This window comes from Oryzias latipes, chromosome 16 (assembly GCF_053564925.1).
Source record: "Oryzias latipes strain Hd-rR chromosome 16, Olatipes_Hd-rR_3.1".
NCBI classification, from domain to species: domain Eukaryota; kingdom Metazoa; phylum Chordata; class Actinopteri; order Beloniformes; family Adrianichthyidae; genus Oryzias; species Oryzias latipes.
Window position 1 is genome coordinate 35706712 of NC_136252.1, and position 21203 is coordinate 35727914.

Sequence of the window (21203 nt, forward strand, 5' to 3'; positions counted from 1 at the left end):
GAGGAGGAAGAACACCTTCACCCGAGGAGGAGGAGGAAGAACACCTTCGCCCGAGGAGGAGGAAGAAGAACACCTTCACCCGAGGAGGAGGAAGAACACCTTCACCTGAGGAGGAAGAACACCTTCACCCGGGGAGGAGGAAGAACACCTTCACCCGGGGAGGAGGAAGAACACCTTCACCCGAGGAGGAGGAGGAACACCTTCACCCGAGGAGGAGGAGGAACACCTTCACCCGAGGAGGAGGAAGAACACCTTCACCCGAGGAGGAGGAGGAACACCTTCACCCGAGGAGGAGGAAGAACACCTTCATGAAGCAGCATAAAGCAACAAGTTTACTGGTTGTTAATCATTATGGTAAGGTTCAAATGTAGTACAAAAAGGGCGGGGCCTGTCCACACACACACTCAAATATTATCAACACACCTGCTAGCTGCAAAAATGTCCACCTGTCGACATGTACACAAAACAGATAGTGTTCACACGCATACTTATGCCTGATAACCAACTAGTGTGAAATATTTCATTCATTCAATCATGCAAACTGTTAGTGCAAAGGTGAGCTAACACCAGTGCTCAGGTGAGTGTTTATGTTCTTCTAAAATGGATGGTGGAACGTGAAAAGAAGGAGGAGGAGTGCCCAGCCACCCCCACCCCAAGACCCCCACCGCAGAAAATAACTCATACATGTAGGAGACTAAAGGGGAAGTGAGCATTCCGTGTCCCTGCAGATGTCCACTTCCATCCTTTCTTCCTCCACCAAAGACCAGATCTCTACGTCTGTGTGACGCTTCCGTCTGAGGAGGAGGAGCACTTTCTGGCATTTTCAACGTTCTAATGCTAATATAACAGACTATCTTTATTCCTCTTTATTGTTTTATGTTGAAACGGGACGTTTCATCTGCAGGAGGGGCCGTATGGGACACTGTTTACTTCAGCTTTGGTGTTCTGTGGATGACAGGTTCATGATGTAATCAGGCAGATGGACCTCTGGGTACATGAATAAAATGAAAATAAAGGCTGCAGCGGTCCTCTACACCCACACGTGTCTCTGAGCTCCTTATTTTACAGATGACACACCGCTTTACTGACACCAAACCCCGGACAGACGGTTACACTGACAATAATCTGATTTTGAGTCACCAAAAGGATCAGAATCTCTGTGTTTTTGAAACATATCCGGAAATAAAACTTCACAAGACGCTCCGCATATTTCATCTTCAAGGAAAGCTCCAATAAACGGAAACCTTTGGTGTTTTTTTCCTCGTAAATCTATGACTTTTTTCTGGTAAATTTACAACTTCAAAATTGTAATAAAAAAAATGTTTGTAAACTGGTCCTAAAACTACATTATACTATTGCTGTCATTAATTAAGAATACAAATATTTATAAACGCTCTTTAAGAAGCAATAAAAGAAAGACACAGTGCAGTGTTTCAAAGTAAAGTCCACCTTGGAGCTGATGCTAAAATGTGACAGAGATCCTGCTAAAGGTCATAGTTCAAAGACCCTCCTGCTGCACCAATGAATCTTTAGGAGGTTTATTCCCAGGAAGGAAACTATCAGTTAATCTGGAAAAAATCCTCAAACTTTCCTTCAATCTCAGCAGAAAAGCAGGTGGAAAGAAGCAGGCGGCACCATCATAGGACCATCGTCAGCTCACCTGCATGTTCTGGTGGTTCTGCAGCCTGGGGGGTCGTGACCTGAGGCCTTCATGCCTCACTGTTTCACTGCGTTAAAATCTCTCACACAAATAACAACAAACATACATGAACATGTATGTAGAGACGATTGGAGATGGTTGAAGGAATTTCTTCATGTTTTACTTTCCTGTTTCTGATCATTATTCTATATGTTTATGCATGACTGCAAAGTTAAAGCTTCAATTTAATAGTTTAAAAAGGATTTAGAAAGGACTGAAAAACAAGGACTAAGAAATAAAAATTACATTTCATTAAAAACGTCAAGTAATTCAAAGAAACAAAAAAAAGTAGTAAAAAATAAAGACTTGTTTCAAAACTTTATATGGACAAAATTTGTTAAGAATGTTAAAACTCGAACTGTGTTTAAGTTGTTTTATGAAGTACATTCCGACCTGCTGGGTTCTGTGTTGCTATGGTTACGGTCTCTGGCCGCACCAATGTTAGTGTAGTTCCCCCTCCTGCCGGTGGGGGCAGTAGCGAGGCAGAGAAAAAGTATAACTTCCGGTTTTGTTTCTGTTTCCGGTCTCTGTCTTTCTTTAAAAAAATGCTCCAAACGTTTCTATTAAAAGCGGTCATTTGATCCCAACTGGCCAAAACTCCCGTTTTCATTGGCAGACGCGCGCTCGGATGAAGTGACGTCACACCGAGACGTCTTTGTTCAAAGCTAGCATGAGCTAGCGGTGCACCGTGCAGGAATCGAACCCGCGGAGCCGGAACGGAGAACCCTGGGGCCCCACGGTTCCTATAATCGCCTGTTTGGCGAACTGAGACGACAGAGCGGGTCACCCGCTCGTCTCTGATTGGTGGAACCACCGCCTCACCTGGTTCTCCTCAGGTGTGATGGTGAATGACTGACGTAAGTATTCCTGAATCCGCCTTCCTCAGACGCTCCTGCAGGAGAATCATGAAAGCAGCTCCTCTAAGAGGAGAGGATGAAGGAAAGGCAGCGCGAGCGCCAGGAGGAGGGCGGGAAGGTCACGTGGAGAAGAGACTAGGAAAGGTGGAACAGATCATGGAGGAATGTCAGACGTCAGAGAGGAGACAGTTCCAGCTTTGAGGAGGAGGAAGAGGAGGTGTGAGTGATGGAGGAGGAGGAGGTCTGAGTGATGGAGGAGAGGAGGAGGAGGAGGTCTGGGTGATGGAGGAGAGGAGGAGGAGGAGGTCTGAGTGATGGAGGAGAGGAGGAAAAGGAGGTCTGAGTGATGGAGGAGAGGAGGAGGAGGAGGTCTGAGTGATGGAGGAGAGGAGGAGGAGGAGGTCTGAGTGATGGAGGAGAGGAGGAGGAGGAGGTCTGAGTGATGGAAGAGAGGAGGAGGAGGTCTGAGTGATGGAGGAGAAGAGGAGGAGGAGGTCTGAGTGATGGAGGAGAGGAGGAAGAGGAGGTGTGAGTGATGGAGGAGGAGGAGGTCTGGGTGATGGAGGAGAGGAGGAGGAGGAGGTCTGAGTGATGGAGGAGAGGAGGAAAAGGAGGTCTGAGTGATGGAGGAGAGGAGGAGGAGGAGGTCTGAGTGATGGAGGAGAAGAGGAGGAGGAGGTCTGAGTGATGGAGGAGAGGAGGAGGAGGAGGTCTGAGTGATGGAGGAGAGGAGGAGGAGGAGGTCTGAGTGATGGAAAAGAGGAGGAGGAGGTCTGAGTGATGGAGGAGAGGAGGACGAGGAGGTCTGAGTGATGGAAGAGAGGAGGAGGAGGTCTGAGTGATGGAGGAGAGGAGGAGGAGGTCTGAGTGATGGAGGAGAGGAGGAGGAGGAGGTCTGAGTGATGGAGGAGAGGAGGAGGAGGAGGTCTGAGTGATGGAAGAGAGGAGGAGGAGGTCTGAGTGATGGAGGAGAGGAGGAAGAGGAGGTGGTCTGAGTGATGGAGGAGAGGAGGAAGAGGAGGTCTGGGTGATGGAGGAGAGGAGGAAAAGGAGGTCTGAGTGATGGAGGAGAGGAGGAGGAGGAGGTCTGAGTGATGGAAGAGAGGAGGAAGAGGTCTGAGTGATGGAGGAGAGGAGGAGGAGGAGGTCTGAGTGATGGAGGAGAGGAGGAGGAGGAGGTCTGAGTGATGGAGGAGAAGAGGAGGAGGAGGTCTGAGTGATGGAGGAGAGGAGGAGGAGGAGGTCTGGGTGATGGAGGAGAGGAGGAAAAGGAGGTCTGAGTGATGGAGGAGAGGAGGAGGAGGAGGTCTGAGTGATGGAGGAGAAGAGGAGGAGGAGGTCTGAGTGATGGAGGAGAGGAGGAGGAGGAGGTCTGAGTGATGGAGGAGAGGAGGAGGAGGAGGTCTGAGTGATGGAGGAGAGGAGGAGGAGGAGGTCTGAGTGATGAAAGAGAGGAGGAGGAGGAGGTCTGAGTGATGGAAGAGAGGAGGAAGAGGTCTGAGTGATGGAGGAGAGGAGGAGGAGGAGGTCTGAGTGATGGAGGAGAGGAGGAGGAGGAGGTCTGAGTGATGGAAGAGAGGAGGAGGAGGTCTGAGTGATGGAGGAGAGGAGGAAGAGGAGGTGGTCTGAGTGATGGAGGAGAGGAGGAAGAGGAGGAGGTCTGAGTGATAGAGGAGAGGAGGAAGAGGAGGAGGTCTGAGTGATGGAGGAGAGGAAGAGGAGGAGGAGGTGTAAGTGATAGAGGAGGAGGAGGTGGTCTGAGTGATGGAGGAGAGGAAGAGGAGGAGGAGGAGGTGTGAGTGATAGAGGAGGAGGAGATGTGAGTGACGGAAGAGAAGAGGAGGAGGAGGAAGTGTGAGTGATGGAGGAGAGGAGGAAGAGGAGGTGGTCTGAGTGATGGAGGACAGGAGGAAGAGGAGGAGGTCTGAGTGATGGAGGAGAGGAGGAAGAGGAGGAGGTCTGAGTGATGGAGGAGAGGAAGAGGAGGAGGAGGTGTAAGTGATAGAGGAGGAGGAAGTGGTCTGAGTGATGGAAGAGAAGAGGAGGAGGTGTGAGTGATGGAGAAGAGGAGGAAGAGGTGTGAGTGATAGAGGAGGAGGAGGTGTAAGTGATAGAGGAGAAGAGGAGGAGGAGGTCTGAGTGATGGAGGAGGAGGAGGTGTGAGTGATAGAGGAGGAGGAGGTGTGAGTGATGGAGGAGGAGGAGGAGGAGGTGTGAGTGATGGAGGAGAGGAAGAGGAGGAGGAGGTGTGAGTGATAGAGGAGGAGGAGGTGTGAGTGATAGAGGAGGAGGAGGTGTGAGTGATGGAGGAGGAGGAGGTGTGAGTGATGGAGGAGGAGGAGGAGGTGTGAGTGATGGAGGAAAGGAAGAGGAGGAGGAGGTCTGAGTGATAGAGGAGGAGGAGGTGTGAGTGATGGAGGAGAAGAGGAGGAGGAGGTGTGAGTGATGAAGGAGAGGAGGAGGAGGTCTGAGTGATGGAGGAGAGGAGGAGGTCTGAGTGATGGAGGAGGAGGAGGTGTGAGTGATAGAGGAGGAGGAGGTGTGAGTGATGGAGGAAAGGAAGAGGAGGAGGAGGTCTGAGTGATAGAGGAGGAGGAGGTGTGAGTGATGGAGGAGAAGAGGAGGAGGAGGAGGTGTGAGTGATGGAGGAGAGGAGGAAGTGTGAGTGATGGAGGAGAGGAGGAAGTGTGAGTGACGGAGGAGAGGAAGAGGAGGAGGTGTGAGTGATGGAGAAGAGGAGGAGGAGGTGTGAGTGATAGAGGAGGAGGAGGTGTAAGTGATAGAGGAGAAGAGGAGGAGGAGGTCTGAGTGATGGAGGAGGAGGAGGTGTGAGTGATGGAGGAGGAGGAGGAGGAGGTGTGAGTGATGGAGGAGAGGAAGAGGAGGAGGAGGTGTGAGTGATAGAGGAGGAGGAGGTGTGAGTGATAGAGGAGGAGGAGGTGTGAGTGATGGAGGAGGAGGAGGAGGAGGTGTGAGTGATGGAGGAAAGGAAGAGGAGGAGGAGGTCTGAGTGATAGAGGAGGAGGAGGTGTGAGTGATGGAGGAGAAGAGGAGGAGGAGGTCTGAGTGATGGAGGAGAAGAGGAGGAGGAGGAGGTGTGAGTGATGAAGGAGAGGAGGAGGAGGTCTGAGTGATGGAGGAGGAGGAGGTGTGAGTGATGGAGGAGAGGAAGAGGAGGAGGAGGTCTGAGTGATGGAGGAGAGGAGGAGGAGGTCTGAGTGACGGAGGAGAGGAGGAGCAGGAGGAGGTGTGAGTGATGGAGGAGGAGGAGGTCTGAGTGATGGAGGAGAGGAGGAGGAGGTCTGAGTGACGGAGGAGAGGAAGAGGAGGAGGAGGTGTGAGTGATATAGGACGAGGAGGCGGAGGTGTGAGTGATGGAGGAGAGGAAGAGGAGGAGGAGGTCTGAGTGATAGAGGAGGAGGAGGTCTGAGTGATGGAGGAGAGGAGGAGGAGGAGGAGGTGTGAGTGATGGAGGAGGAGGAGGTCTGAGTAATGGAGGAGAGGAGGAGGAGGTCTGAGTGACGGAGGAGGAGGAGGTCTGAGTGATGGAGGAGAGGAGGAGGAGGTCTGAGTGACGGAGGAGAGGAAGAGGAGGAGGAGGTGTGAGTGATGGAGGAGGAGGAGGTCTGAGTAATGGAGGAGAGGAGGAGGAGGTCTGAGTGACGAGTGACGGAGGAGGAGGAGGTGTGAGTGATAGAGGAGGAGGAGGTCTGAGTGATGGAGGTGAGGAAGAGGAGGAGAAGGTGTGAAGGACACGTGGATGACTGTAGCTTCCATGCCTCCTGCTCCTAAACCTGAGTCAGTGGTTTCTGTGAGGAACCATCTGGTCCTGGCAGAAGTCTTTGATTACACCCAAAGATCCTCCATGCTGTTTCTGGGACCCTCTGACCTCTGACCTCTGACCTGGGCTGGGCTGGCGTTCTACATCCACAGTTCCTCAAACTATTTGGTTGTGTCTGAATTCCTTCCCTGCTCACTCTACAGAGCGTTCTCCATGTTCTAGTGTGTCTGAATCTACAATTCCAAAATCCAGAGCCCTAGAAATTTCCCAGAAGTCTCTGAAAAACCAGAGTGCATCCATGCTCACTAGATCAGAGAATACAGACCACAATGCATTGCGTTGGAACAATTGTTGCCAAAAAAATGTATTTAAATGTATTTTTTTGATAAACCATCAATGTTTTTATCTTCAGAAGACAGTGGATCATAAATAATAGTCACAAAACGCTCATATTGTGATTTTAACTTTGTTCAATCGATGACATCATAGCCGTCGTTGTGAGGGAGCATGGCGTCCAAACGTTTTTAAACGTTTTTTAGTAGTCAGGGGTTAGGGCGGAAATTCTTCTTTGTGACCCTCAGCTTCAGCTGTTAACGTTTAAATGAACACAAATCCGGTTGTGTTTATTTTAGTGACCAGAAGCAGAAGACTCCGCCCCCTTTACTCCTTCAGGAGGTGAAGATGAACAGAGAGGAGGAGGAAGCGGATAAAGGAGACGACTGTGAGATGATCCCTCCAGCAGGTCAGAGACTCTTAGACCGCCGTCTTTCAATCATAAAAGGACAAAAATGGATCAACCTTTGCGTTTGCTCCAACTCAGTGGCCTAGTGGTAGAGTGTTCACCTGGTTGTGGGTTCAAATCCATATTTGGACGCTACCAAAGCCTCCTTTAACTTTACCTCATGGATTTACAACTACAAAAGCTTCAGCTCCATTTCCATCCACGTAGTTTTTGTTGAGAACAGGAAGGATTTTCTGTTTTGCGGTAACCCTGTGAAGCTCCGCCCATTTTCCCTGTTGTGTTTTTATCATTTGTCTCCTCACTTCAAAGCCAGTATCCCCAGAATCCAGTCATGATAGAAGCACAACAGGAAATGACATCGTTGTTCTCCGTGACCATATCCAGCAGGAGGCGCCGTTCCAGACGCCCGCCATGACTCCGCAGAGGAGGCGGCCCCGGCGCGGGGGCCCCGGCCGTCAAAGCCGCGCCACCGCTGCTCTGAGTGCGGTCAGGAGTTCTCTCGGCCGTCCCGACTGGCGGATCACGTGGCGTCGCACTCGGGCGTCAAGCGCCACAGCTGCTCCATCTGCGGCAAACGCTTCACCAAGAAGTTCAACCTGCGCATCCACCAGCGCGTCCACACCGGCGAGAAGCCCTACTCCTGTCCCGACTGCAGCGCCAGCTTCGCCCAGCAGGGCTGCCTGAGGAGGCACCGCCTCCAGCACGCCGCCAAGAAGCCCCACCTCTGCTCCGAGTGTGGGCGGGGCTTCACCCAGAGGCGCTACCTGGTGCAGCACGAGCGGACGCACACCGGGGAGAAGCCCTTCAGCTGCCTGCTGTGCCCCAAACGCTTCGCCTCCAGGAACGGGCTGGTGGACCACCACAAGACGCACGCCGAGCAGAAGCTCTTCTCCTGCTCGCTCTGCCAGAAGGCCTTCTCCTCCGCCTCCTCCTTCAGGGACCACGTCAGGCTGCACACGGGCCAGAAGCTCCACCCCTGCTCGCTGTGCAGCCGCAGCTTCAACCGGCCCAGTAAGCTGAGGGGCCACCTGCAGAGGCACGCCGACGAGGCTGCAGGAGCGGTGAGTGGAGGAGGAGGAGGAGGAGGAGGAGGAGGAGATCCACATCTAACCCGTCTGACTCCTCAGGGTGAAGCTGCTCCCCACTGCTTCCTGTGTCAGGAGGACTTCTCCTCCATCGAGCAGCTGCAGGAGCACCGGCGGCTGCAGCACCCGGCGCCGCGCTTCGCCTGCAGCGTCTGCGGCCGAACCTTCACCAGAACCACCCGCCTGAAGGTCCACATGAAGTCCCACTCGGCAGGGGGCCCGCAGCAGAACCCTGAGGGGCGCAGGAGGGGCCTAAAGGCTCAGGGCAAACCAAAGAAAAACCTGGCGCAGGGGTGCAGCGGCACCGCCACGCCGCCGCAGGTGAGGGGGCGACAGGGGGGCAAATCACCACGGGCAGAGGACCGCTCTGATCCAGAACCGGCTCCTTACCTGCAGCTAATGCTGCTGTCAGCAGGGGGCGATCACTCCCACGTCCCACAGCAAACGGGTGGTTTAGGGGGAGGAGCCAACAAAGGAAGTAAAAAGATTCAAACCTCTCAATGGAAATGTTTAATGTTTAGCGTGACGGTCGGACGTTTTTCAGATCCTTTGTTCGAAGCTTCACTGGTCTGTTTGGGTCCTGACCTTTGACCTCTGAGTGAGCTGGAGGCTGAATGTGAATTGAAGGAACCTTCTGTTTTCCAGGAATCCAGCCCTGCAGAGGGGAAGAGGAGGGGTGAGGAAGAGGAGGCCCTGTCAGCAGGTGAGGAAGAGTCTGCAGGGGATGTCAGAGCCCCCCTGCAGATGCAGCACCTCCTGCGCTGCTCCACCTGCTCCAAGACCTTCTCCAGACCCGGCAGCCTGCGAGCCCACCAGAGGAGCCACCAGGCGCAGACGCTGCACGCCTGCAGCATCTGCTCCAGGGGCTTCCGCAAGCCCTGCCTGCTCCGCAAACACATGAGGAGCCACGTGAGGGAGGGGCTAATGGCAGAGCCTGCAGATAAGGTCCGCCTTCCTGCGCAGACTCCGCCCTCTGCCGCGCTCAGACCTGAAGAGTTTGTCTGTTTCAGGGCTTCTGGCAGCACATGAAGACGGGGGAGAAGAAGGCCCTCGGGGAGGAGGAGCAGGTGGAGGCTGTGGCCCCCCAGGAGGTTAGCTATGGAGAACCTCTTCCTGTTTCTGAACCGGGCTTCCTGCAGGCGTGTTTGTTCTGAGGCTTCAGTTCTGCTTTCTTTAGCCAGACGCCTCGGTCATGAAGTTTAGGTGCCCTCTGAGGTTTTCTCAGAGCATCAGAACCTCAGAGGATCAGAACCTGAGAGCATCAGAACCTCAGAGCATCAGAACCTCAGAGCATCAGAACCTCAGAGGATCAGAACCTGAGAGGATCAGAACCTCAGAGGATCAGAACGTCAGAGCATCAGAACCTGAGAGCATCAGAACCTCAGAGCATCAGAACCTCAGAGGATCAGAACCTTAGAACCTCAGATGTTGTCTTCAGCTGACGCTCTGAAGCTGAAGCGTCGACCTTCATCTGCTGCTTTTGACCTTCAGGCGTCTTTCAGTCGTTTCAACATTTCACTGTTGGTTCTTTGATCTTCAGGACTCCGCCCCCAAGCCCCCTACGTCTAAAGCAGCCCAGCCCGGTAACCATGGCGACCACATCAACGGCTTGATCAACTCGGACGGGGAGGAGGAGCAGTGGACCTTCAGACGTAGGACTTCCCTTTGACTCTTAGCATCATCGCCCGCATCATCAGACCTTCACTTCCGTGCTCGACACAGAGCCTTGTTCTGTTTTACCAAGCATGTCATGTCGTCCCTCACAGACCCAGAGCGCCGCGCCGACCCGCCGGCGGGCGCTGGCCCGGTGAGGAGGAGCAAGCACCTGTGCCCGGTGTGTGGGCGGGACTGCTTCAAAGCGTCGGCGCTGCAGAAGCACCTGAGGATCCACTCCGGGGAGCGTCCGTACCAGTGTCCCACCTGCAGCAAGAGCTTCGTCCAGCAGGTCCACATGAAGGAGCACCAGAGGATCCACACCGGGGAGAAGCCCTTCACCTGCCCCCAGTGCGCCAAGAGCTTCACCTTCTCCAGCGCCCTGCGCCGGCACCAGCGGCTGCACGACGACGCGCGCCCCTTCTGCTGCCACGTCTGCAAGAAGAGCTTCAAGCAGCGCTCGGTGCTGAAGAGCCACCTGCTGACCCACTCCGGGGTCCGGTACCAGTGTCCGCTGTGCAGCAGGAGCTTCAGCCGCGCCCTGGAGCTCACCTACCACGTGGACGTGCACTCGGAGGCGCGGCCCTACTTCTGCAGCATCTGCAACCTGGACCTGAGCGGCGCCCGCATCTTCCGCAACCACATGAGGAAGCACGAGTCTGCAGGACGCCCGGCGGGGTCAGAGGAGACCATGTGACCCTCAGACCAGAACCCAGCAGGGTCAGAGGAGACCATGTGACCCCCTGACCCTCAGACCAGAACCCAGCGGGTCAGAGGAGACCATGTGACCCTCAGACCAGAACCCACGGGGTCAGAGGAGACCATGTGACCCTCAGACCAGAACCCAGCAGGCTCAGAGGAAACCATGTGACCCTCAGACCAGAACCCGGCTGGGTTAGAGGAGACCATGTGACCCTCAGACCAGAACCCAGCAGGCTCAGAGGAAACCATGTGACCCTCAGACCAGAACCCGGCTGGGTTAGAGGAGACCATGTGACCCTCAGACCAGAACCCAGCAGGGTCAGAGGAGACCATGTGACCCTCAGACCAGAACTCACGGGGTCAGAGGAGACCATTTGACCCTCAGACCAGAACCCAGCAGGGTCAGAGGAGACCATGTGACCCTCAGACCAGAACCCAGCGGGTCAGAGGAGACCATGTGACCCTCAGACCAGAACCCAGCAGGCTCAGAGGAAACCATGTGACCCTCAGACCAGAACCCGGCTGGGTTAGAGGAGACCATGTGACCCTCAGACCAGAACCCACGGGGTCAGAGGAGACCATGTGACCCTCAGACCAGAACTCACGGGGTCAGAGGAGACCATGTGACCCTCAGACCAGAACCCAGCAGGGTCAGAGGAGACCATGTGACCCTCAGACCAGAACCCAGCGGGTCAGAGGAGACCATGTGACTCTCAGACCAGAACCCAGCGGGTCAGAGGAGACCATGTGACTCTCAGACCAGAACCCAGCGGGTCAGAGGAGACCATGTGACCCTCAGACCAGAACCCAGCAGGGTCAGAGGAAACCATGTGACCCTCAGACCAGAACCCAGCAGGGTCAGAGGAGACCATGTGACCCTCTGTGGAAGACCAGAACATCTGGACTTCTGGAGGAACTTGAAAAGCAGTTTTGTCTTCTTTTAGAGTTTTGTCATTAATTTATTGTCCTCATTTCTTGTCCTGTTGTCAGCTGGACAGGTCTGTGTTGAGGTGATCACCTCTGAAGGTTGAAGGAACACCTGCAGGAGCAGAAGAGCAGAAAGATGAGGAGATGTTTGATCTAATAAAAGTTCCTGAAAAAACCTGAGGGTTCTGGTTCTGCTTCTGCTTCTTCAGTTCCTGACTGGGTCTCGCCCGGGTGCAGTACCCGTGTCTGTCCAGCGGGATGTGCTAAAGATACAGCACTGTGAAGTCTCTAGCTCAGCTCCGCCTGGTAGGCGTGGTCAACAGGCCCCGCCCCATAGCTGCAGCATAAGTTCTGCTGCAGTTCCTGATCCCTCAGACTGACCTCCACCTGCAGCATGTGGCCTTCAGAGAGCTTCACCGGCGGGAACCAGACCAACACGACCAGAGCCCGGGACTGGACCGAGGTGGGTTCTGAGGTTCTGCAGAGCTGTGAAGTTCTGCTGGGGGGGTAGGTGTCCTGACTCACCTTCAGCGTGTTACCTGAGAGGATGGTTGTTGAAAAACTTTATTCAGGTTCATGAAGTTCAGCTTGGACTCATGAAGCTGCTCCCAGGTTCTGTGCGGGTTCTGCTCATCCTCCAGAACAAACCCAAACCTGCAGGCGTTGATTCGGTTCTTCTGGGTTTTAGAGCGGTTTGTTTTGAGGTCCAGAGGATTTCTGGAGACGTGTCCCTCAGAAAGACGACTTCAGAAGATAAATGTGGATTCAGGTAGATTCCAGATCCTTCACGCTCCGTTTGGGTGGGGGTTGGGGGGGGGGGGTCACTTCCTCTGGACTTTTTTTCCGTTGTTTTCAAACTTTCACTTCACTCGTCTGCGGCTGAAGCTTTATTTAAAGCACAAACAAGAACGACAGATGAGATGTGGGGCTGGCCGTGGTCTGTCACCACTGGGGGGTCCAGGAGTTCTCTTCAAAATAAAAGAATCACCAAAGTAACTAACTGTAAAAGACAAGCAAAATGCTCCAAGGAGGAGTCAAAATGTGGAACTTTCAGATGCAAAAGATCCAGAAGATCAATAAAAGCTTCCTGTGAAGAACCTCCAGACCAGAGAGATCTCCTCCCGGACCCTGTGGCATCATGCAGACTTTTATTGTGAAATTTCCTGCTGAGGCTGGAGGTTTGGAGGCTTTGGAAGTTCAGCAGGAGTCTCTGGAGACGAGACTGGAAGCTCCTCCCATTAACCGTCCCGCGTGTCTGTGCAGGTGTACCAGGTGGTCTGGGGGATCCAGCTGGCCATGGGGATCCTCAGGTAAGTTCCTCAGCACCTGCGGCAGGTTGGACGCTGAACCACCGTGTCTGGGCCGGGTCTGACCTCCTCTGTCTGCAGCATCCTGGGTTCCAGCTCCATCATCGTCTGTCTGCTCACGCAGAGGCTGAGCAGGAAGCCGGAGGTCAGTCGCCCCTCAGGGGTTGCCGTGGTTACGCTGCTTTTCTTCCTCAGACCTGACAGGAAGTGCTGGTCTTGTCTCTGCAGCTGCAGCCTCTCTTCCTGCTCAGCGTAGCCGACCTGCTGCTCGCCGCCTGCTGGCTCGTGGGCGCCGTCCTCTTCTGTCTGCGCTGCGCCGTCCTCAACAGCCTCTGCTACAACCTGCACATCCTGGAGCAGGTAATTGCCCCCTCCCTGAGTGAAAAGGTCTGCACCAGCACGTTGTCCTGCTGGGACACATGCTGTTGTCATAATTTCTCATCATAGGAGGACAGTTTCATCAGACCTGGGGGCATTTCTGAGGTTACGTTTAGGTCTTAGGTCTAAGCCCCGCCCCCTCAGGTGCATTTCTGTAGAAAGGTTTGAGGATGTGGGACCCCCCCCCGAAAGCAGGAACTCCACTTCAGCAGGAAGTTGCTCTCTGCCTCCTCAGCCAGGGTGGAAGCGCTCCATCTGGGCGCCACCGCCATCAGGTTCCTCTGAAACTGGGTTGTGAGCGGTCACGGGGACGGGCCGCCCCCCCCTGTCCAGAACACAAAACTGGGTCAGGGAGGGGGGCATCAGAGCGGCAGAACCAGGTCACAAACATTCCCGATCTAGATCCATTGTTGGGAGGCATCGACCCCAGCAGGGGGCGGGGGGCGGACCGTACCATGTCGTTCTCCTGGGGGGTCTGCAGCTGAAGCTGTGCTCTGTTCCAGGTTTTCTTCATGGCGTCTTTCTGCTTCACCCTGAACTACGTGTGGAACCTGTTCACGGCCATCAGGGAGAAGTTCAACAGCTGCCAGAGCGGACACTCTGTGCAGGTGCGTGGCCCCGCCCACCAGCACCGCCCACCAGCGGGGGAGGCAGGAGCTGCAGCTGTTGGAGCATGCTGGAGCTCCATGATGTTCTTGAGAATGTGGGTGGAGGCGGAGTCCTGAGGAGGGCGTGGCCTGAACCTGTAACCCTGTGATGCTTCTGTGCAGGTCTCCAACCGAGTCAGCACCACGGCCAAAGTCATCGCCGTCCTCTCCTGGTGAGTTCATGACCCTAACGCCACGTTCCCGCCGGGCATGTGAGGCACGTGAAACAGCATAGGATGTTTACACTGGACAATCGGGGAGGGGCTTCTTTTCCTTTTACTGTTCGCTCGCGCATGTTCGCCCCCTACAGGCGGAAGAGTCTTGGTGCTAAATGCCAAAGCGCCGTAAATCTGGTGAATCCAGGCTTTTTATTTCCTCTATTCCAATAAAAAGACTTGGTTCAACTCTCAACAAACCTTCAATGGTGATGATGAGGAAGGTGATGATGAGGAAGATGATGGTGAGGAAGATGATGATGAGGAAGGTGATGATGAGGAAGGTGATGATGAGGATGGTGATGATGAGGAAGATGTTGATGAGGAAGATGATGATGAGGAAGATGATGATGAGGAAGATGATGATGAGGAAGGTGATGATGAGGAAGGTGATGATGAGGAAGATGATGATGAGGAAGATGATGGTGCTGATGAAGATGATGATGATGATGGTGATGATGAGGAAGACAATGGTGCTGATGAAGATGATGATGGTGGTGAGGAAGATAATGGTGATGATGATGGTGGTGAGGAAGATAATGGTGCTGATGAAGATGATGATGGTGGTGAGGAAGATAATGGTGCTGATGAAGATGATGATGGTGGTGAGGAAGATAATGGTGATGATGATAGTGGTGGTGGTGATGATGAGGATGATGATGAAGATGATGATGATAATGATGATGAGGAAGATGGTGGTGGTGGTGGTGGTGATGATGAGGATGAGGAAGATAATGGTGATAATGGTGATGATGATGATGGTGATGATGTTGATGGTGATGATGGTGATGAGGAAGATAATTGTGATGATGGTGATTCTTTCAGGCTGGGCCCGGTCCTCTTCATGCTCCCCGTCTTCATCATGGGGAACATGAGCGTCTGTCAGTCAAACTCCAGTCAGCCGTACAAGTGAGTCACATCTTCTTCTAGATTTCAATTCTTCAAACATAAAATTACGTTCAGGATGTTGGTTTTTCCACGACTGTTTCTCCTATTTGGCCTGAGTTTGGAATTAAATAAATCAAAGTTCTAACATTTTCCTTAACTTGGTGTTAAATGAGACCAGAATAAAAATGAACCAGGAAACAAAGACTGACCGGGTCAGATGGTCCAAACCACTGAACACTGATCCTAGACATCTGTAAAGTTTTTACCCAGAAGTCATTGTGAGGAGTGTACACCCATGTTTGCTCTTTTTGGTTGGATTTGACCCTTTTGGCGCTCCGTACTGAAACCAGGTGTCTGCTGATGCACACTGACGCGCTCTACCGGACGGCGCACGGCCATCAGCTGAGTGCGAGCTGCAGCGGGCTGCACACCTACCGCATGGTGGTCTTCCTCCTCACCTTCCTCTTCACCCTCGTCATCATCACAGTGAGTTTCCTGAGACATGAGGTCATGTGACGGTGGGCGGAGTTTCACACGAAGGAGGTGGAGCTTAGCTGTGAGCTTTTGATTCAGTCCATAGATGTGAAAAAAGAGATATCGGGTGAACACCTGACCTCACCTGACCTCACCTGACCTCACCTGCTGCTGGACGCAGCTCCTCATGGTGTTGACTCTGAATTCTCTGTTTCCAGCAAACCGAGAAGGAAAACATGGGAGCATGAAGTGTGGGCGGGGCTTAGCGTTTGTTGATGTTTGGTCATTTCCAGCACATTTTAGAAGCTAACGTGACGGATTCCTGCTAGCCTGATCCCGGGTCAGGATCCGCTGATGACCACATCTCAGGTGTTTGATAAGGTGACCTTTAGGAGGTAGAAACTGACTCTTCTGGCCTCCCATGCTCCTCTGCTGCTCCAGGGGCTCGTCATTAGAGCACGCCACTTCCACATTCGGGCCGTGGCGTCCAACGGCATCGTGGGCGCGGAGCAGCGTGTGGCTCTGCGGGTCCTGAACCAGCGGGTGGTGCTGTACCCGCTGGTGTTCGTCCTCTGCTGGGGTCCAGGTGAGTCTGGGTCCGGATGGCGCCTCAGGAGCGCCAGCAGAGGTCACTGAGGTGTTCTGTTTGGTCCTCAGCGGTGGCGCTGGCCTTCCTGCGGGTGGCTAAGCCCTCCACGGGTCACGGCAGGGCGGCGGCCTTCCTCTACATCGCTCAGGTGAGTCTGTGGCGGAAACGCCGACCTGTGACATCACCTGCTGAGGCTCTGCATGAATCTTTAGGGGGGGGTTCCCGTTCTGAGCTCAGACCGACTTCTCTCCCACCCCCCACCCCCTTTCAGGCCCTCACCTCCGCCTCTCAGGGTTTCCTCAACTGTCTGGTCTACGGCTGGACGACTGTGCCCCTGCGGCAGGTGGGTCTGACGGCGCTGTCCCGGGACGCCAACACTCAGACGCCGCTGCTGCAGCCTCAGCCGACCAGGAACTACAAGAGCCTGAGGGCCCTCTGCTGAGGAGAGGGGGCAGGGGGGGGGGGGGGGGTTCTCTCAACCACAGGGAGGGCGGGAGCTTTCACTTTCAGAGGAGAGGACCGCAGCGGGGCAAAAAAAGGAACGGGGACGCTGGGGGGGGGGTTTCCACAGAGAGGAAGAGCTCCACAGAAACAGGATTTGAAAAAGTCCTTGCAGGTGCCCCACCTGTGAGGAAGAGGAGCAGCGCCCCCGCTGGAGGCCCACTGCTCTGCAGGACGAAGGTTCCTGAGCTTCTGAAAGCTGAAGCTGCAGTTAGAGCTGCTTTTGTTTAGACAAACAATTTAACTCACATGTTCACTTCCTTCATTTTAGAAACTTTGGTCTCATTTATTTCTCTGGATGTTATTTGTTTAGATGCCCGTTACACCTGTAAGAGTTTTTTGTTTAAATAAAGTTTAAAATCCTTTTAATGAATGAAACACACACACACACACACACACACACACACACACACACACACACACACACACACACACACACACACACACACACACACACACACACACACACACACACACACACACACACACACACACACACACACACACACACACACACACACACACACAGACTGTGAAACCTAAAGGAGCAGCAGGAACCTTTCTTCAAAATAAAAGCCTCAGAGTTTAGTATTTGGAGCTCCTTTGACCTCTGACCTCAGTGCTGCCACCACCCTCACATTCACCAAAGTGCATTGTGACGCTCCTTCAGAGATGGTCCCCACCCCTGTGGTCTGCAGGACAGACCCCCGGTTGAGCGTCTGCCGCCGTCTTGTGAGATTCAAACAAAGAACTGGGATTCATATTTTTATTTCACCAAATGTTTGTGAGGATAAAAGCCTTTTCAGGGAGAGCAGCTACAGAAACGGAGACTCATGCAGCAGAGCAGAGGTCAGCCAGCCACCATTTAAGACATTTAAGGAAGATCTCAGAAGATTCTGGAAAGCCCGGACCGAGCCGGAGCTGCACCTCCTGGATGAAGAAGACGGACTCCTTGGTGAAGGAGATCCACTGGGGGAGGATCAGCCTCCCAGCTTCATCATCCGGCCAGACGCGTGGTGGCAGTTGTCCGTAATCAGGTTGTAGTCGGAGCCTCCGGCCCGCACGTAGTCCGCCACTCTCTGTGAGCCGTGGATGTCCTTCGTCTGGGTCACCTGTGGACCCAAACAGAACCGTTCTCAGCCTCTGCAGACTTCTGAAAACGTCATAATCTGGGTCAGGATCAGGAAAATGCAGCTGCAGTACAGAGCTGCTGCTCTAGATCTGCTCCTCTGGTCTTAAATAATCCTAACCCTGCAGGATTTTCCTCTCACCTTCCAGTCGGAGCTCATGCCGCTCGCTCTTGTTGCCACCGTCTCTGAAGTGTCGCCGTATCCGTCGCCTTTATGGACGAGCCACTGCGAGCCGTCTTCCAGCGTCAGTCTGCAGAACAAACAGTCTGAGTTGGAGACCCGGTTCTGGTTCTGAATCAATGGAAACTGGCATGAGTGATCCTGTCTGCAGACACACTGTCCTCAGTGTTGGACCAAAAATTCAAGACTTTTAAGCAACTTTTCCACTTTTATTTTAAAGAAGAATTGGTTTTTGTTGCCAAAAGAAGGAAAAGCTGAACATTTAAAGCCGGCCTCATTTCTGCTGATGGTCTAGTCCAGGGGTCGGCAACCCAAAATGTTGAAAGAGCCAAATTGGACGAAAAAAACAAAAATGTCTGGAGCCGCAAAAATATTAAAAGCCCTATTTAAGCCTTATAATGAAGGCAACACATGCAATGTGTGTCTATATTAGATATATTAACCTGCTATCAAAATGACTAAGTTGTTACAAATACATAATGAGCATTATTAACGATTAAATGTTTATTTGCCCTGCAGTGCATTCTGGGAGAACGACGCGTCACGTGACTGCTCTGTTGAAGTTTAACTTCATTATAATATTAATGAATTATGTTTCATTGCTTTGATAAAATTACAGAAATGTCTTCCACTTTCGGCTTCTCCCATCAGGGGTCGCCACAGCGAACAAGTCGCATGGTAAATTTGGCAATGTTTTACGCCGGATGCCCTTCCTGACGCAACCTTCTCAAACCGGGCTTGGGACCGGCACAGAGGTAGAGAAGGGAACAGGGAGCAGCCCGGAGTCGAACCCTGGTTTCACGGACGGAAGGCGCCGCAAACCAGCACGAGCTAAACCGGCTCCCACGATAAAATTACAGAAATGTAATAAAAAAAATAAAAAAAAATCTGATTTTTGATGTCATTTTTATTTTGAGGATTCAAACACAAAACAATAAATGGAACGTGCGTGAGGACGTGCCCAAAGACAGTCAGCTTGGCTGTAATGACAGAACAGCTTCAAGCATTTGCGGCGCCTGCAGACTTTCCTTCAGCTCCTTTAGGTGGCTCCTCACAGTCATATCCACCAAAACGTGCAGCTTTTTGAGCTACTGAGGATCTTCCAGTTGTGGGTAGTTCAGGTCTTTGCTTTTCAGGAATGTTTTCACGTGTTCTAAACAGACGACAAAGCGACGCTAAACGTCACCCCTGGACAGCCATCGGACTGTTGTGTAGCAGGAGATCAGAATATTCACTTTCAAGCAGCGCTAAAGAGCCGCATGCGGCTCCGGAGCCGCGGGTTGCCGACGCCCGATCTAACTGAAGGTCAAGACAGAAAAACGTGAAGTTTGTTTTCATCCTGGTCCTTCAGATGCATCATGGAGAAGCAGCTTGGAGGAGCCTCAACTGACCGAACTCCGCTGTGACTGAAGATACCGGATCCAGAGGAGCTGGACCCCATTCGTCTCGTCATCTTCTCTGCTGACATCACCCGGCTGTTGTACAGATCTGTCAGTTCTGGACGACTGAGGTCTGCATGGAAAATCCCTCTTTTGCCTGTCAGAAAAGAAGGGGGGAAAAACTCAGCGTCTGAACGTCTGCAGCGTCTGAGTTGTGCAATGCATGAGAAGCACTTTCTTTCATAAATAGTTTGTTTTGATCACCGTGAGAACAGCAGCCACGGGATTTTCCAGAGACAAGCCCAAACTCACAACCGACTTTGGCTTTGGTTCAGCGTCTTCTGCCAAACCACCAAGCCCAAACTCAGAGTTGGGGCTTGGTGGTTTGGCTTTGGTTCAGCGTCTTCTGCCAAACTTGCTGGATCCCTGTGAACTTAGACTAACGACCGTTTTTTGGGATTTGGTCCCTTCTACGTCAGTTTGATGCTAACGGCGAGCAAATGTTTCATTTATGAGGCGATCTGAATCCGACTCTTCACAGCTCGTGTTTGAGGAAGATCCACTGAAACGCTCTTCATCTGTGCTGCACAGATGAAGCAGACGTGTTTCCACACGACTGACGTCCTTTTCAGGAACGTGCGCTGATGAGATCTGATGCTTTCATGGAGAGATCCTGATCTGAGGAAAGTGACCACAGAAGAAGAGCTGCTGCTGAAACAGTGTTTGTCAGGAATCGAACAGACGCTGCACCTCAGAGGTTTAGAGAACTTCTGTCAAACTCATGAACATCAAAGGTTCTGCAGTGAGGTTCAGGTCAGAACGAGCTGCTGGTCACCAGAACCAAAACGACTGCAGGAAGCACGGAGGTGGGAGTGTCACTTTGACCCGCCGGGGCTGGAAGCTGAAGCTTTTCTGTAATTGTCATGGGTCGTATGTTTTAACGGAGGGAGGGATGAGGGGGGGGGGGGGGTGTTATTGTAATACTGTGTTTTTTGTTATTTGTTCTAAATGTTAAAGCACTTTGAGTTGCGCAATGTATGAAAAACGCTTTTTTTTAAAAATAGTTTGTTTTGATTTGATCACCGTGAGAACAGCAGCCGCGGGGTTTTCCAGAGACATGCTCAAACTCACAACTGACTTTGGCTTTGGTTCAGCGTCTTCTGCCAAACTCATGAACATCAAAGGTTCTGCAGTGAGGTTCAGGTCAGAACGAGCTGCTGGTCACCAGAACCAAAACGACTGCAGGAAGCACGGAGGTGGGAGTGTCACTTTGACCCGCCGGGGCTGGAAGCTGAAGCTTTTCAGAAATAGTTCTTTTAGTTGAAAAGCTGTTTACAAACAGGTTCATGGAAAGAGGCGGAGCAGAAACTGAAGGGTTGCAGCCATATGAAGGTTATTATGGGATGTTTCTGCAGATGAAGACGTGCATCCTGTCTTTAAATCTTCTGGAAGCAACTTTTTAAAAACCTCGTTTTAGTTCAACAGGATGGAAGAAATTAACTTTATTTACGTGAAACTAAAACCGTTTTCAAACCTTCAAAAACATGATTTTAACAGCAGGTCCTGTTTCTGACCCAGAAAACGATAATGGAAGCCCGTAAACCCCCCAATGACAAGAAACGTAGGGGGTTTATCTTTTTTACTGTAATTCCTTTAAATGTGAGAATCTCCTGACAGCAGAAAACCCCCCCACTCACCTGAGGAGGAGGAGGAGGCGTCCACGAAAACCAGCAGCACAGCCAGGTAGGACACGACCAGGAGCTTTTTGGGGGGGGCCATGGTGAACTACTGCCCCGCTGCTGAAACAGCTGTTTTATACGTCTGAGGCCGTTTGACCCCTCCCACATTAGTCACAGAGGACCCTCCCACCCACGCTGCGTTTTCAGTGCCTGCCTCCACAATGCTGTAGGAGGGAACGCTCAGCCCCCCCCCACTGGCATCAGACTAGCATCCCTGTGGTGAGCAGGCCGCGTCGGTTCACCATCAGGTCCATCTATGTGCTCTACATCTGTGCTGATGGGATCCTGATTCATTCAGAACCGTTCTAGAAGACGCTGCTCACATCTTTG

At 52.6% G+C, this 21203-nt stretch overlaps 3 protein-coding genes across 5 annotated transcripts; 2 read left to right on the forward strand and 1 right to left on the reverse strand.

Moving 5' to 3' along the window:
• Window positions 1-2166: 2166 nt before the first annotated feature.
• On the forward strand, window positions 2167-11626 carry LOC101174297 (uncharacterized). Of its 2 annotated transcripts, none has more exons than XM_078933705.1 (8): window positions 2167-2556; window positions 6970-7079; window positions 7464-8140; window positions 8207-8485; window positions 8810-9109; window positions 9175-9255; window positions 9705-9816; window positions 9931-11626. In XM_078933705.1, the coding sequence occupies exons 2-8, from the start codon at window positions 7019-7021 to the stop codon at window positions 10512-10514; spliced, it is 2094 nt and encodes a 697-aa protein (XP_078789831.1). In that variant the 5' UTR covers window positions 2167-2556; window positions 6970-7018; the 3' UTR covers window positions 10515-11626. The 2 variants fall into 2 exon arrangements, with proteins under 2 accessions (XP_078789831.1, XP_011484184.1); XM_011485882.4 differs by having other exon boundaries at window positions 7467-8140.
• Window positions 11627-11701: 75 nt separating this feature from the next.
• tmem116 (transmembrane protein 116) lies at window positions 11702-16472 on the forward strand. 2 transcript variants are annotated; one of them, XM_023964642.2, is made up of 12 exons: window positions 11806-11909; window positions 12135-12215; window positions 12710-12756; window positions 12835-12898; window positions 12982-13113; window positions 13635-13739; window positions 13902-13951; window positions 14819-14902; window positions 15232-15367; window positions 15797-15941; window positions 16013-16092; window positions 16216-16472. In XM_023964642.2, exons 2-12 carry the CDS (start codon window positions 12204-12206, stop codon window positions 16384-16386), a joined length of 1026 nt encoding a protein of 341 aa, XP_023820410.1. In that variant the 5' UTR covers window positions 11806-11909; window positions 12135-12203; the 3' UTR covers window positions 16387-16472. The 2 variants fall into 2 exon arrangements, with proteins under 2 accessions (XP_023820409.1, XP_023820410.1); XM_023964641.2 differs by lacking the exon at window positions 12135-12215 and having other exon boundaries at window positions 11702-11909.
• A 725-nt stretch (window positions 16473-17197) lies between these two features.
• On the reverse strand, window positions 17198-20989 carry LOC101173813 (uncharacterized). The gene is made up of 4 exons (XM_004078547.4): window positions 20832-20989; window positions 19147-19291; window positions 17717-17825; window positions 17198-17557 (listed from the first exon to the last, which is right to left on the reverse strand). Exons 1-4 carry the CDS (start codon window positions 20911-20913, stop codon window positions 17426-17428), a joined length of 468 nt encoding a protein of 155 aa, XP_004078595.1. The 5' UTR covers window positions 20914-20989; the 3' UTR covers window positions 17198-17425.
• Between the last annotated feature and the right edge of the window lie 214 nt (window positions 20990-21203).